Source organism: Linepithema humile, chromosome 2 (genome assembly GCF_040581485.1).
Source record: "Linepithema humile isolate Giens D197 chromosome 2, Lhum_UNIL_v1.0, whole genome shotgun sequence".
NCBI lineage: Eukaryota > Metazoa > Arthropoda > Insecta > Hymenoptera > Formicidae > Linepithema > Linepithema humile.
In genome coordinates this window covers 11,309,953-11,320,998 of record NC_090129.1, presented here as the reverse complement: position 1 = coordinate 11,320,998, position 11,046 = coordinate 11,309,953, and the positions used below count along the sequence as shown (strand labels likewise).

At 36.8% G+C, this 11,046-nt stretch overlaps 1 protein-coding gene across 3 annotated transcripts in view; it reads left to right on the top strand.

Moving 5' to 3' along the window:
* The first annotated feature begins 5,382 nt into the window (after positions 1–5,382).
* LOC105669074 (transcriptional regulator ovo) overlaps positions 5,383–11,046 on the top strand; it is a 33,993-nt gene continuing 28,329 nt past the window's right edge. Inside the window, exon 1 of one of the 3 annotated variants that reach the window (XM_012361816.2) lies at positions 5,383–6,692. In XM_012361816.2, coding sequence (XP_012217239.1) covers positions 6,536–6,692 — 157 coding nt within the window. In that variant the 5' untranslated portion in view covers positions 5,383–6,535. The remainder of the gene's footprint in view (positions 6,693–11,046) is intronic. The other 2 variants (XM_012361819.2, XM_012361817.2) reach the window with 2 other exon arrangements.

The following is an 11,046-nucleotide window of genomic DNA, read 5'->3' as shown; positions in this document are numbered from 1 at the left end:
ATACAGTAAAATGAATTAGAATCTTGATTTACGGGCTTTTATGATAAACGATTCCTGTGTTCACGTTTGAAGAACACAACTGAACGAAGAGAATTAGCGACTATTCTCTCGACTAATAATCGGCTTAGAATATTGATATACGCCTCGTCGATTTGTGTATAAAATAAAATTAATTATTCAACGAATAATTTTTCTTTCCGCTTGTGCAGAATATAATAAAAACGGTAGAATGCAAATAGAATGCGATTACAGCAACTGTTATCGCATTAGGATTAATAATCGCGCGTTGATAATAACGTCTAGGAAATATTGTTCCGATCCGACTTTGCCGCGGAGAGTTCAATGCGGCGTTACAATGCGCAGCGTCATATGCGCAACTGATTATCCCGACGATATTATACCACCGACAGTCGACGAATGCCGAGTGCCGTAACTCGGTGTGAGTGATTTGAGGTAAGCCGGCAGCGCACCTGCTGTCGCTGCCGATGTCTTCTTTCCGTCTAGCGCGTCCGCCGTTTTCAACGCGCGAGTTACTTTAACGGTATATCGACTTGCGACTCGGTATTACTCGGAAATCGTCCCGGCGAACCGACCGTAATTGTCTCCCAATTATTCGCATAAGAGCGAGCGCGGAATCTCGATTTTCTTGCACCGCGCGGAGCAACGATAAGAAGACGCGACGTATTTTCACAGCGAATAATATTTCCCTTACAATTCTAATTAGAAGATTATTATGAGACCGCGATAGGTATTCAATGGAGTAAAGAATGTGTATATTATATCTTATATGGATCGCGGGACTAAATCTGATACGTTGAAGAAAATCTGACAGCCCATCTACTGTAACTCGTACGTGCGTTCCATCGCGTCAGAGACATTCGATGCCCCTTTCACCTCCGTGAGAGACTTTTGTGGAGATTCTTCGTTCCTTTTTTCCGATTAGGCCTCCGACCGAAATGGAAGTGGCGCCGGAGAAAAATCTTTACGAGATTACGTAAGATTACGGTTTGAGTACGACTTAGGTAATTCTGACATAAACCAAGAAGAGGGGCAGACGGATGAAGCAATGAGCAACGACCGGAACTATCGAGGACCGTGGCATTGAACTCGAAGAGGAAGAAGACAACGACGTGTCGACGACGACGACGACGACGACGACGACGACGACGACGACGACGATGACGACGACGACGTGGACACGGCGTCGAAGCGCGTCGCGCGGAAAGAGGCAAGATAGCCTTCCGAGACTAATGATAGTCCGGATTTTAGTGGCTCGTAGCATCAGCTGCAATACGTGTATAATGACGATAATGATAATAATGATTGTAATAACGATGGCCGGCCTCGTGCGCTGTGCACGAGACGGTCGAGTTCACCTGAAGTCTTTTCTTTTCGCTAGAACGAAGATCTAGTATTATATATAATCCACCAGTTTAACTACTTGACGTAACTCAATGTGAGATCGACCATCATAACGAAATTACATCCTGTCGCACGCTCGTTGGACAAATTCCACTCTCGGATGTGATAATTAAAATATACTTCCGCCCGGCAGAAACAAGTGCCGAACGAATAACATATCTTCGTACCGTTATATAAAAACAATAATCGTTACTTACCTTTTTAGCGAATTGGCTATTCCGAAATTATATTCTTTTCCATTCAGTGGCAAATTTTTATCGCTTTAAGTTCCATGGTTTATTGGTTTAAGCTACCGTAGATTGATCTCACGTTGCGCCAGCATGCTGCTTAAGCCTAAGCAAAAGATATCTTTATCTTTTATTAGGTTTTTGTGCTATCAATTCAATCCTAATGACAACAATTGGGTTAAATAAAACCTCAATAACCTTTTTGAATAAACCTATTCAGATAAACGCAGGTAGCAGATCAATACTGCTGAGAAAATGCTTCTATTCAAATAGAAGAGATTTTGGCACGTGTGGCAAGAAATGGATACCTGTGTATATTTTAGGGTCGATTAGTTCGACCCTAAAATTTGAGTTTTCGCAGGTTATTGTTCTATTAAGTTTTATATTTCATAATATATAAAAAAATATTGTTTTAATTAAAATATTTTTATTGCTTTATATTGCTTTTATATATATATAATCTAAATAAATTTTATTTTATTACAATTTAGTTGTTTATTATACAATTTTAAAAATTATGTTTAAAATACTTCTGACTAGAACTTTTGGATAAGATCGGAAAAGTGCTACTTTTATCTTTTCAGATATCACATTTTTACTGTATTAGTTTTACGCAAACGTAAATGTATGAATTGCCAATGTCATTGTACGCCAAACGCGCTATGATTGCATCATACATCGAATCGTCACAATTTGCGCACTCTTCTCGCGAAGATACATAACAGTTGCCATACCCGTTTATAGTAGCATAGCCCGTCAGCAAACTGCAATAATTTCCCCCACTTGGCGCGAACGTTTGCGCGACTGCAAGCGAACGCGTGGCGTTGCATAAGTGCTTCTCTCCTCGCCTCGATCCCGACCTTGACTTTGACTTTGATTCTTGATTACGATCACAACCAAGTAGCGGCTGCTGTACGTACGACATACGGTTTCGCAAGCCGCGTATGGGCGGCTAGATCTCACCTTGTTGGATACCTGATTGCGTTGCATCGCGGCCGAGTGACTGCGAAATTACGACTGCAGTCGCGCGCTAAATGCAACATCCGTGACTTCGATTGCGTACAATGCGAAACACAATTTTCATGTGGACAGTAAAAAGAGGAAAGAGAAAATTTGTTTTCTATTTGGTTTTCAGATTTGAGAAGAAATATTGCAGGTTCTCTCTACTTTATAATCAAGCTGTGAGAATTATATTCAATATACTCTAAAAAAACAGCTGAAAAAATATATTCCGTCACATACAAATATGAAAGATTTGTAAATCTATAATAATAAAAATTTTACACGAATAATTACTTATATTATTTGTGTAAAATTTTTATTATTATAGATTTACAAATCTTTCATATTTGTATGTGACGGAATGTATTTTTTCAGCTGTTTTTTTAGAGTATATTGAATATAATTCTCACAGCTTGATTATAAAGTAGAGAGAACCTGCAATATTTCTTCTCAAATCGCCCTAAAATAACTGTAAAAAAGGTAGTAAAAAAAAAGGTACAGAAAAAGGGTGCAATGGTATTTTTATCTTTTCAAACACTACATTTGGACGAAGAAAAGTTACAGTAGCAAATTAGTTAACGCGAGTTTGTTTAAAAAAGAGAACATTTAAAAGCGAGGAAATAAATGGCTCCCTTTTCTGGTTTACGCTATAGACTGGAAGATATATGTGATTTTTTATTTTGTAGGTCTATGTATTCAAAAAGGGTTTGACTGCTTTTATATATATTTTTATCCTGTCATTTTTAGAATGTCAAATAAAACATGAAATGCTTTAAACAGGAAGTTTAACTTTTTTACTTGGAGTAATTTAACAATTCTTAATCTACAGAATATAATCATATAATTACAAAATACATTTTCTGAACAGAAATTTGTAAATATATATTAAAACTATACGTACACCAATAAAAACGTGATTTAATTGAAGAAAAAAAATTCGATACAAAGGAAAACATTACATTATTTCTTAATATAATCTTATTCATAATTCATAATTGCGATCAGATTGCAACGCTTTAAGAAAAAGAAGTTAGAATCTATTGATAATTATTCGATACTAATTCGCGGAACGCAACGGGAAGTGCACAAATGTACGTGCAATCTTAGCATCGTTTTTCTAACATTTTTCTAATAACATGTACACATGCTAGAAGAAATACATATCTATCATTTGAAAATATGCGCGGATTGACACGAAGTACTAGAAATATGCATAAAGCCAACCTTTACGTAATCTTATTACATAATTTATTCTACACGTACTACTGTCACTGATCAGACTATTTAGAATTATGAATGTTTTTTATTCAATGTCAAGGATTGTCGACAAATACAAAAAAAAAACTTATCAATGATTTCATGATCAAACAAATTTTAATGAAAATAAAATATTCTTAACAAATGATAAGGTAACATTAAAAACTGGAAAAATTTGAAGAAAAAAAATTTTTATAAAGAAAAGAATTATAAATAAAGTTATAAATTATAAATAAAATAAAATTGTAGAACAAAAATGCGCGAAAAGATACAACACAAGATAAAACAGAAAAATTTTTTTTTTGTTTTATCACCTTTTAGAGCAGGTTTCAAATCGTATAGGCTCCGAGATTATCGTGTGTCGTCGTATGATGTTTTATGTATGGCAGAGACAGAAATCTTTAAAAATTAAACAAAGGTATTTCTTCTTTACGACATTTCACACTATCCTACCTGATATGTCTTCCCAAATCAAAAGATAAAGATCAAAACAGAGCGCAGCAATTTATGTGGAATTTTGTTATAAGTGCTTTGTGATGTATTCGTTACTTAGCAATGTTTAATTATTAGTTAAAATTTGTTTAATCATTACTTGCAATATTTAATCATTTAAAGATACACAAAATATGAACAAAATCTTTTCAGCCAGATTAATACTTGCATATTTGTATGATTATATGACTATTACTTACTAGATTAAATTATAATTTGATTTACTTGTTAATCGATTTTGTAAAAATTTTATTATACCATATACATATATCTATATGGTGTATCTTTTAAAATCACGAAAAGAAATTTTTACACATTTGGACATTTTGAACACGTTTCAAGATTTCATCTCGTACATATATCTTTCTTGTAAAGAAAGTCGTAAATGCTTTTGTTCTATAAAATTTCTTAAAAGATGAGATAGCGTAGATATAATTTAATGTTACTTCGTAGATATAATTTATAATGCCCATTTTTCATAAAAAAAGTATTTTTTGATAAAAAAAAATTAGAGATATCTTACTTTTTAGCCATGTTATGAAAGATTAAAGCTAGGAGCTATTTCTAATATGAGGACACGCGTGCGCGCTCCTGAGGCTCCTAGCTTTAATCCTTCATAACATGACTAAAAAGTAAGACATCAAAATTAAAAAAAAATGCATCTTATAGGTGATGAACAATACATTTATGATTTCTGATCAGAATTTCAAGATACGTTAACCTTTCTTACAAAAAAATATAAAATATCAAAAAAACCCATTTTTTACATATTAAACCTCAATTATTTTGGAAACCTGACGTGCTGGTAAAATTTGCGGCATCGTTTTCAGCATCCAAAAATCTATAAGAAACACCTTGTTTGGTTCAAAATAATTGTTGGCTGTAAACTAGTGTAATTTTTTGATAGTTTTATTTATTCTTTGTTTCTATCTATACTTTATAAAAAAAATGCATTTATTTTAAAGTAATATATGCAAGTAAATTAATTACAAAATTTCCGGTTGCTTAGTTCACAGTTCTTCAACGAGAATATGGAAAGGGATGGAAGGGCGGGAGGAAAGAAATTGGCTAACCGGAAACGAGTTCAACAGTAAGACGCTAATTCGATCAAGAGGTGTAGCTAGGCGAATAGTTTCTCTAGAAGAAGAGGAAGGAGAAAAAAGACAATGTAGTCACCTAACGAGAAAGAAAACGGTGGCTCCACAGGCAAATGCACGCGCTCAGATACACTCCTAGGATGCTCCGTTACACGCATGCGCGTGTTATACAGGAGCGATTTTCATGACTCCGAGGACTGCGGGTTCTACCGATCAGACCAGTCCCGCTGGCTGGCTCACGGAATCTCTGTGGTGGGGAATAGGAGGGCCTACCTCGGTGCCCGTAATGGTAGGAGGCAAGAGACAGTCAACGGGGTCCGCGCGTTCTGCACAGGCAGTAAGCAGTAAGGAAAGAGAAGATGGTGTAGGAGGGTGGAAGGGAAGCGGCCAAGACTACGGGGCCTCAAACTACTAAGTTCAGTGTTCACGGACTCAGTAGCTCACGAGAGGCCTCACGGTAGGGTTTACTCGATTCGATACCTGTTCGGAGAACCGCTCGAGATAACTGTAAATTTGCCCAGTGAAGGAAGTGACAGGACATGTATAGACCTGGAGTGTACGAATATCGGTTGGAGGAACTGGTGTTTATTTGCGAGTGACAACTTGGATTGTAAGATTGGATTGGCTAAACCCTGTTTGGAGTTCCGACGTACTTCTGCCGCTGGATCGTGAACCTGCCAGCGGATTTGTGAAAAAAAGCTCTCTGTTTGAGCTGAGTAATTTATGTACAGTCTATTATATGCGGTGTATATTTTTACATCAATACTTGGTGATTGCCCGTGTGAGCGTGAAATAGAGACAGATAATAGTGAATCAGCACATCTGGGACCACTGAAAGATAAAAAAAAATTTGTTGGCAGTATGTTTGCTCGCATCCACTAAGTACTCTTGAGCATGACACTTTTGTGACCGTACAGACGTGTTTTTAATGTGCTGTGAGCGACCTTAACTGTACACAGCAGCAGAGTTCGCTTACCACTTCGATGTAGTGGTAGTGTGAGTGACGACGTCGTGCATCGCTCCCGACATCAAGGCACGATGCCGAAGATCTTTCTGATCAAAAACCGGCTGCATCAGCAGCAGTTGCGGTTGCTGGAATCGACACATCCTAGCAAGAGCCCACCGCTCGGCAGCGGCAAGGACAGCCCACTCGGTAGTTCGGAACCGTTGAGTCTCATAGTCAACAAAGATCAATGTAAAATTATTTCTAATTCTAATCAGAGTGAAACCAGCATAATTTCGACAATGTCAGATTTTTATGTATACCTGCGTTAGTGGAAACATGACGATTAGTGCACATTTTTTTTTCTTCAAAATATAGAAAATTTTAACATGTTTCTCGAAATTATACCGGTACCAATCTCTGATAATTTCTGTTTTTATTTATTTATAAGAATTATTGCTTATATTTAGGATAGGATTAAAGTTTCCCATTTATCAGTTAGCAACTTTTTTGGTGAGTTTGCATTTTTCGCATTTCTTTCCAACTTTTGAATCTGTACCTGTACATATCCGTGAGTAAATTACAAAAATTGAAATTATATCAAAGTCTACTTTAAATTTGTCGAAAGGTTTCGACGAAATGTGCAAACTAGAAGAATTTTGTTATTTTAGAATGAAAGAGATGTAACATATAGAGATTTTAGTATAAAAACCTATTCGAATTAATCAAATTGACTATTCATGGATATGTTACGGCGTGAATAATATCATCTACAGCTATCGATATAATCATCATATTTGGTTCTTCCGTTAAAAATTTACATCGTAGATAATACACATGACACGCATAAGAAATAAATATTAAATCGCGGTGAAGATTCTCGCATACCTTTATGGCGCATCGCGCAATTATTACGAGGAACGGATTAATAAGTAAGACAATTATCTTCATCTTTTTGGTGCTGCGTGCGTACACAGTCGTTTGATATGCCGATTATCGGCATTACGGAGCTATCGCGTGCAAAATTAAGATAACGATCTCGACAGTTTAATCCTTAATGCAGCTCCATCAATAACTCGAACAACCGAGGCTAGGGCGTAAATGTAACTTTGTGGCTTCCCTCTCGTTGAATGTTCTCTTACGGCTCGACATATCCGCCGAGTGGGAAAGAAAAAAGAGAGAAAGAGAGAGGGGGGAGAGAGAGAGAGAGAGAGAGAGAGAGAAAGAGAGAGAGACGCTCCAAAATGTTACACTTCTGCCGCAGGTGCGGTCGTCTTTTGGGGTACAGGTGCGATTAAAATTCGTATACCCTTTCGGGACGTTATCGCGCGACGCAGGTACAAACTTTTTGCTTTCGTGAATCATTAATGCGCTGCACATTATGTTAATTATTCCGCGTATCGCCCATATATTCCCGGCTTATTATACTCAGTTCTCGTAAATTCGGCGGCTTCGATGCAACGATCTCTTTTTTTTTTTGCAATTAAATTTCCACGTAAAAGAGCCGGACTTTACTTTTTTATTGGACAATAAAATCCTTCGTATCCTTCACGGTCACTGCGTTGCACGTGAGTGCTCTTTCTTATCACTCTTTAATGATTCATCTGCTAGGTGTCTTTTACAATTCGATATAATCAGTGATACATTAGTTATAACATTAAGAGGAAAAACATTTCATCGCCAAGTTGTCGCTCGGCTTGAGTAATGATTGACCTTTGACAGCTAAGCGCACTTGTTCGCATATCTCCGTAATGCTATGTGTGCTTTAATTATATGCATTGCTACTTTGTGCAAAATGCGCGCGCGGACGATTGCATAATCGCGTTTACGTCGTACGAACGGCTTCGTCGGGAACAACGGTCATCCTTTCCGTGCATCAACCGCGCGCTGATGAGGAACGGTATAGTGAGTAAACGGCCGTAAACATGATTGCAATTTATACCGCCAATGTATACAACGATCATTTATTTACATCGTTGTTTCATCGTCGTCCAAACTTGCGACGCAACGCGGAATTTGAGATAAAAAATTACTTTAAGGATAATGTGCATATTGATGCACTGAGAAAGAAATTTTAAGTACGTTTTTACAAGTCGTAATTAATCGATGCATTTAGTTTTTGATGAAACGCTTGTGGCGTAACGCTGTTTATTCGCAACATTCATAATCATATTTATGTCGTTGTAAATCGTTGCGCGTACAATGATTTTCTTTTCAGTAGCCGATAAAGATAAACCGGAATAAAGCAATTGCTCGTAAACATACGCGCGCGCGTTCGGACGACATTACCCTTTAGTTTAGTTACATAATTCACGGCTGATTTTTCAGCTATTATTATTCTCGGGCGGCTGCCTAGCCAAGGTCGGTCCGAGTTACTTTTGCAACGGTATAGTGAGTAGTAGGTGGGAACCAAACGTAATTCTAAAACAGGTTTAGACTTAGACCCGGGGCGGCTTCTCCTTTACCGTTTTTTTTTTCTATTCTCCATCGGTCTTTTGCGTTTTTTTGTCCCTCTTTCTCCTTCTTCTGCCACTCTTCCCGCCACTGATTCCCGCTTGCGTCAGGTTGCTGCGCTCATGGGAGCACGAATCATGCGCGAAACACGGTGTCGATGGCCTGTTACCGACGATCACTCGTTGCAGGTGCAACGAGTTCTTCTCTCTCTCTTTCTCTCTTTCTCTCTCTCTCTTTCTCTCTCTCTCTCTCTCTTTCTCTCTCGGCCGGTGTGCGGTTTATATTATAATTATATATGTTAATTAAACATATATACGGAAATGATCATTTTGTGCGCCCGCGTGCGTTATTTCCGACTTGACGTCATCTTCGGCTTATATTTATCATTTATCACGATAATTTTTTTCACGGCGTGACCGATGCAGCCGTTCGTGCGCTCAATTAGTGCACCGACAATCCAATTAAGTGATTTATCGTTCCCCGAATTTAATGACTCGCCTATAAATTGACTCATTAAATATATATCACATCACTTGGAGCCCTTAACGTTGTATGTATATCGAATGAGATTTAAAGTCAAGTAGGCGTTTGTCGCGCTAATGAACGTCGTCGTTATCCTTGACGAGGAAGATCCACGCGTGTATTCTGTCTGGGAAATTGCGACGTTATGTAAAAATCTCTTCGTGCGATTGTACATATTTTTATTTGAATTTTCCGCATTGACGAGCCAACGGAATCCGCACTGACGTATCTATGCAAGATCGTAAAGATACGCCGCACTATTCGTATAACGTTTCCTGCGCTCACACTATGGTCAGATAATAAATATGCCGACACGTGTGTATGTTCTGTCCACCAGACTGGTGACTTTAATGCCTACCGAAGAAAAGACTTGAATACACACTAAAGCGATGCATCGGGTATCACATCAAGCAAAAATAACATTTTTTTCCCAAAGATTTTCTAAAATTCCTATAGCGATCCTATACATATGTTAACGTATGTTAAAGGAGTATAACACAAATTTGACTTGCTTTTACTAAAAATTTTGAAATTTATAGTTGCGAACAAATTTAACAAAATTTTAACGAAAAATTCATTAGTATTAATTTGTACATAAAAATATATGTAAAATCAACTTTTCAATTTTTGTGAAATTTAATTTTCCAGAATTGCAGAATTTTCCAAAATTCTGTTAATATTGCACGATTTGAATAATTATCTTGCGCTGTTTTTTTTTTCTCAGCAGAAATTAGACGATAACTATTTATCGTAACTTGTTCTTTTATATATATTTGTAAAGTTATTTCCATTTTGATATATATATATATATATATATATATATATATATATATTTAATAAGTAAAATTTATTTACGCGCGACATGATTGTCTTTATTGCACGATCTTGAACGTATTTCTTATGAATTCATGGCCACAGTCTTAAAATGACAGGTTTCTTTCATCGCCAATATTAATGAGTTTTGTAGATTATATTTAGCATATATATTAAACAGAGTTCTTTTTCCCGTTGCGTCCGTTAGAGTGGGAACCTTCGGTTTCACGCGAAAATTGCATAACGTAGCGCAAAAGCATAAATCCGCTGTCAGTGATCTCTACAGTCTCTACGACGGCCAAGGCGATTGTATTAGTATGTACTGTATTAGTACTAGAATCTTGCCGTGAAGGTGAAGGAATGGTGGGGACTAGAAGGACGTGACTGACTAGAAATTCACTACGAAAAATACGGAACTCTTCGCATTCCTCAAAGTGATAATCGAAGGCTGATTAAAACCACACAAATCTTTGTCAAATTATTATTAAACTTTACATTCTTTGCTCCTACACACTACACATGTATCTAATACGTTAAAAAAAATATTCCAACAATTTTAAACACTAATATTTAATGATATAATGTATTTAGTTTAATTTTTTTTTTTTCGAAATTTAACTCGGTAATATGCGGATATACAACACATATCTGTTTCTTTTTTAACGGCGCAATAATTTCAGTTAGCACGCATCACGCATATGTAGCTTTATCTTAAATTCTTTAGTCATTCGTCCACTAATCGCGCGGCACTAGAATTTTAATGAGTTTCGAGTCAGTCGTTTTTTCGTCGCAGCGTCATTCTGGATCAAGCCCGACG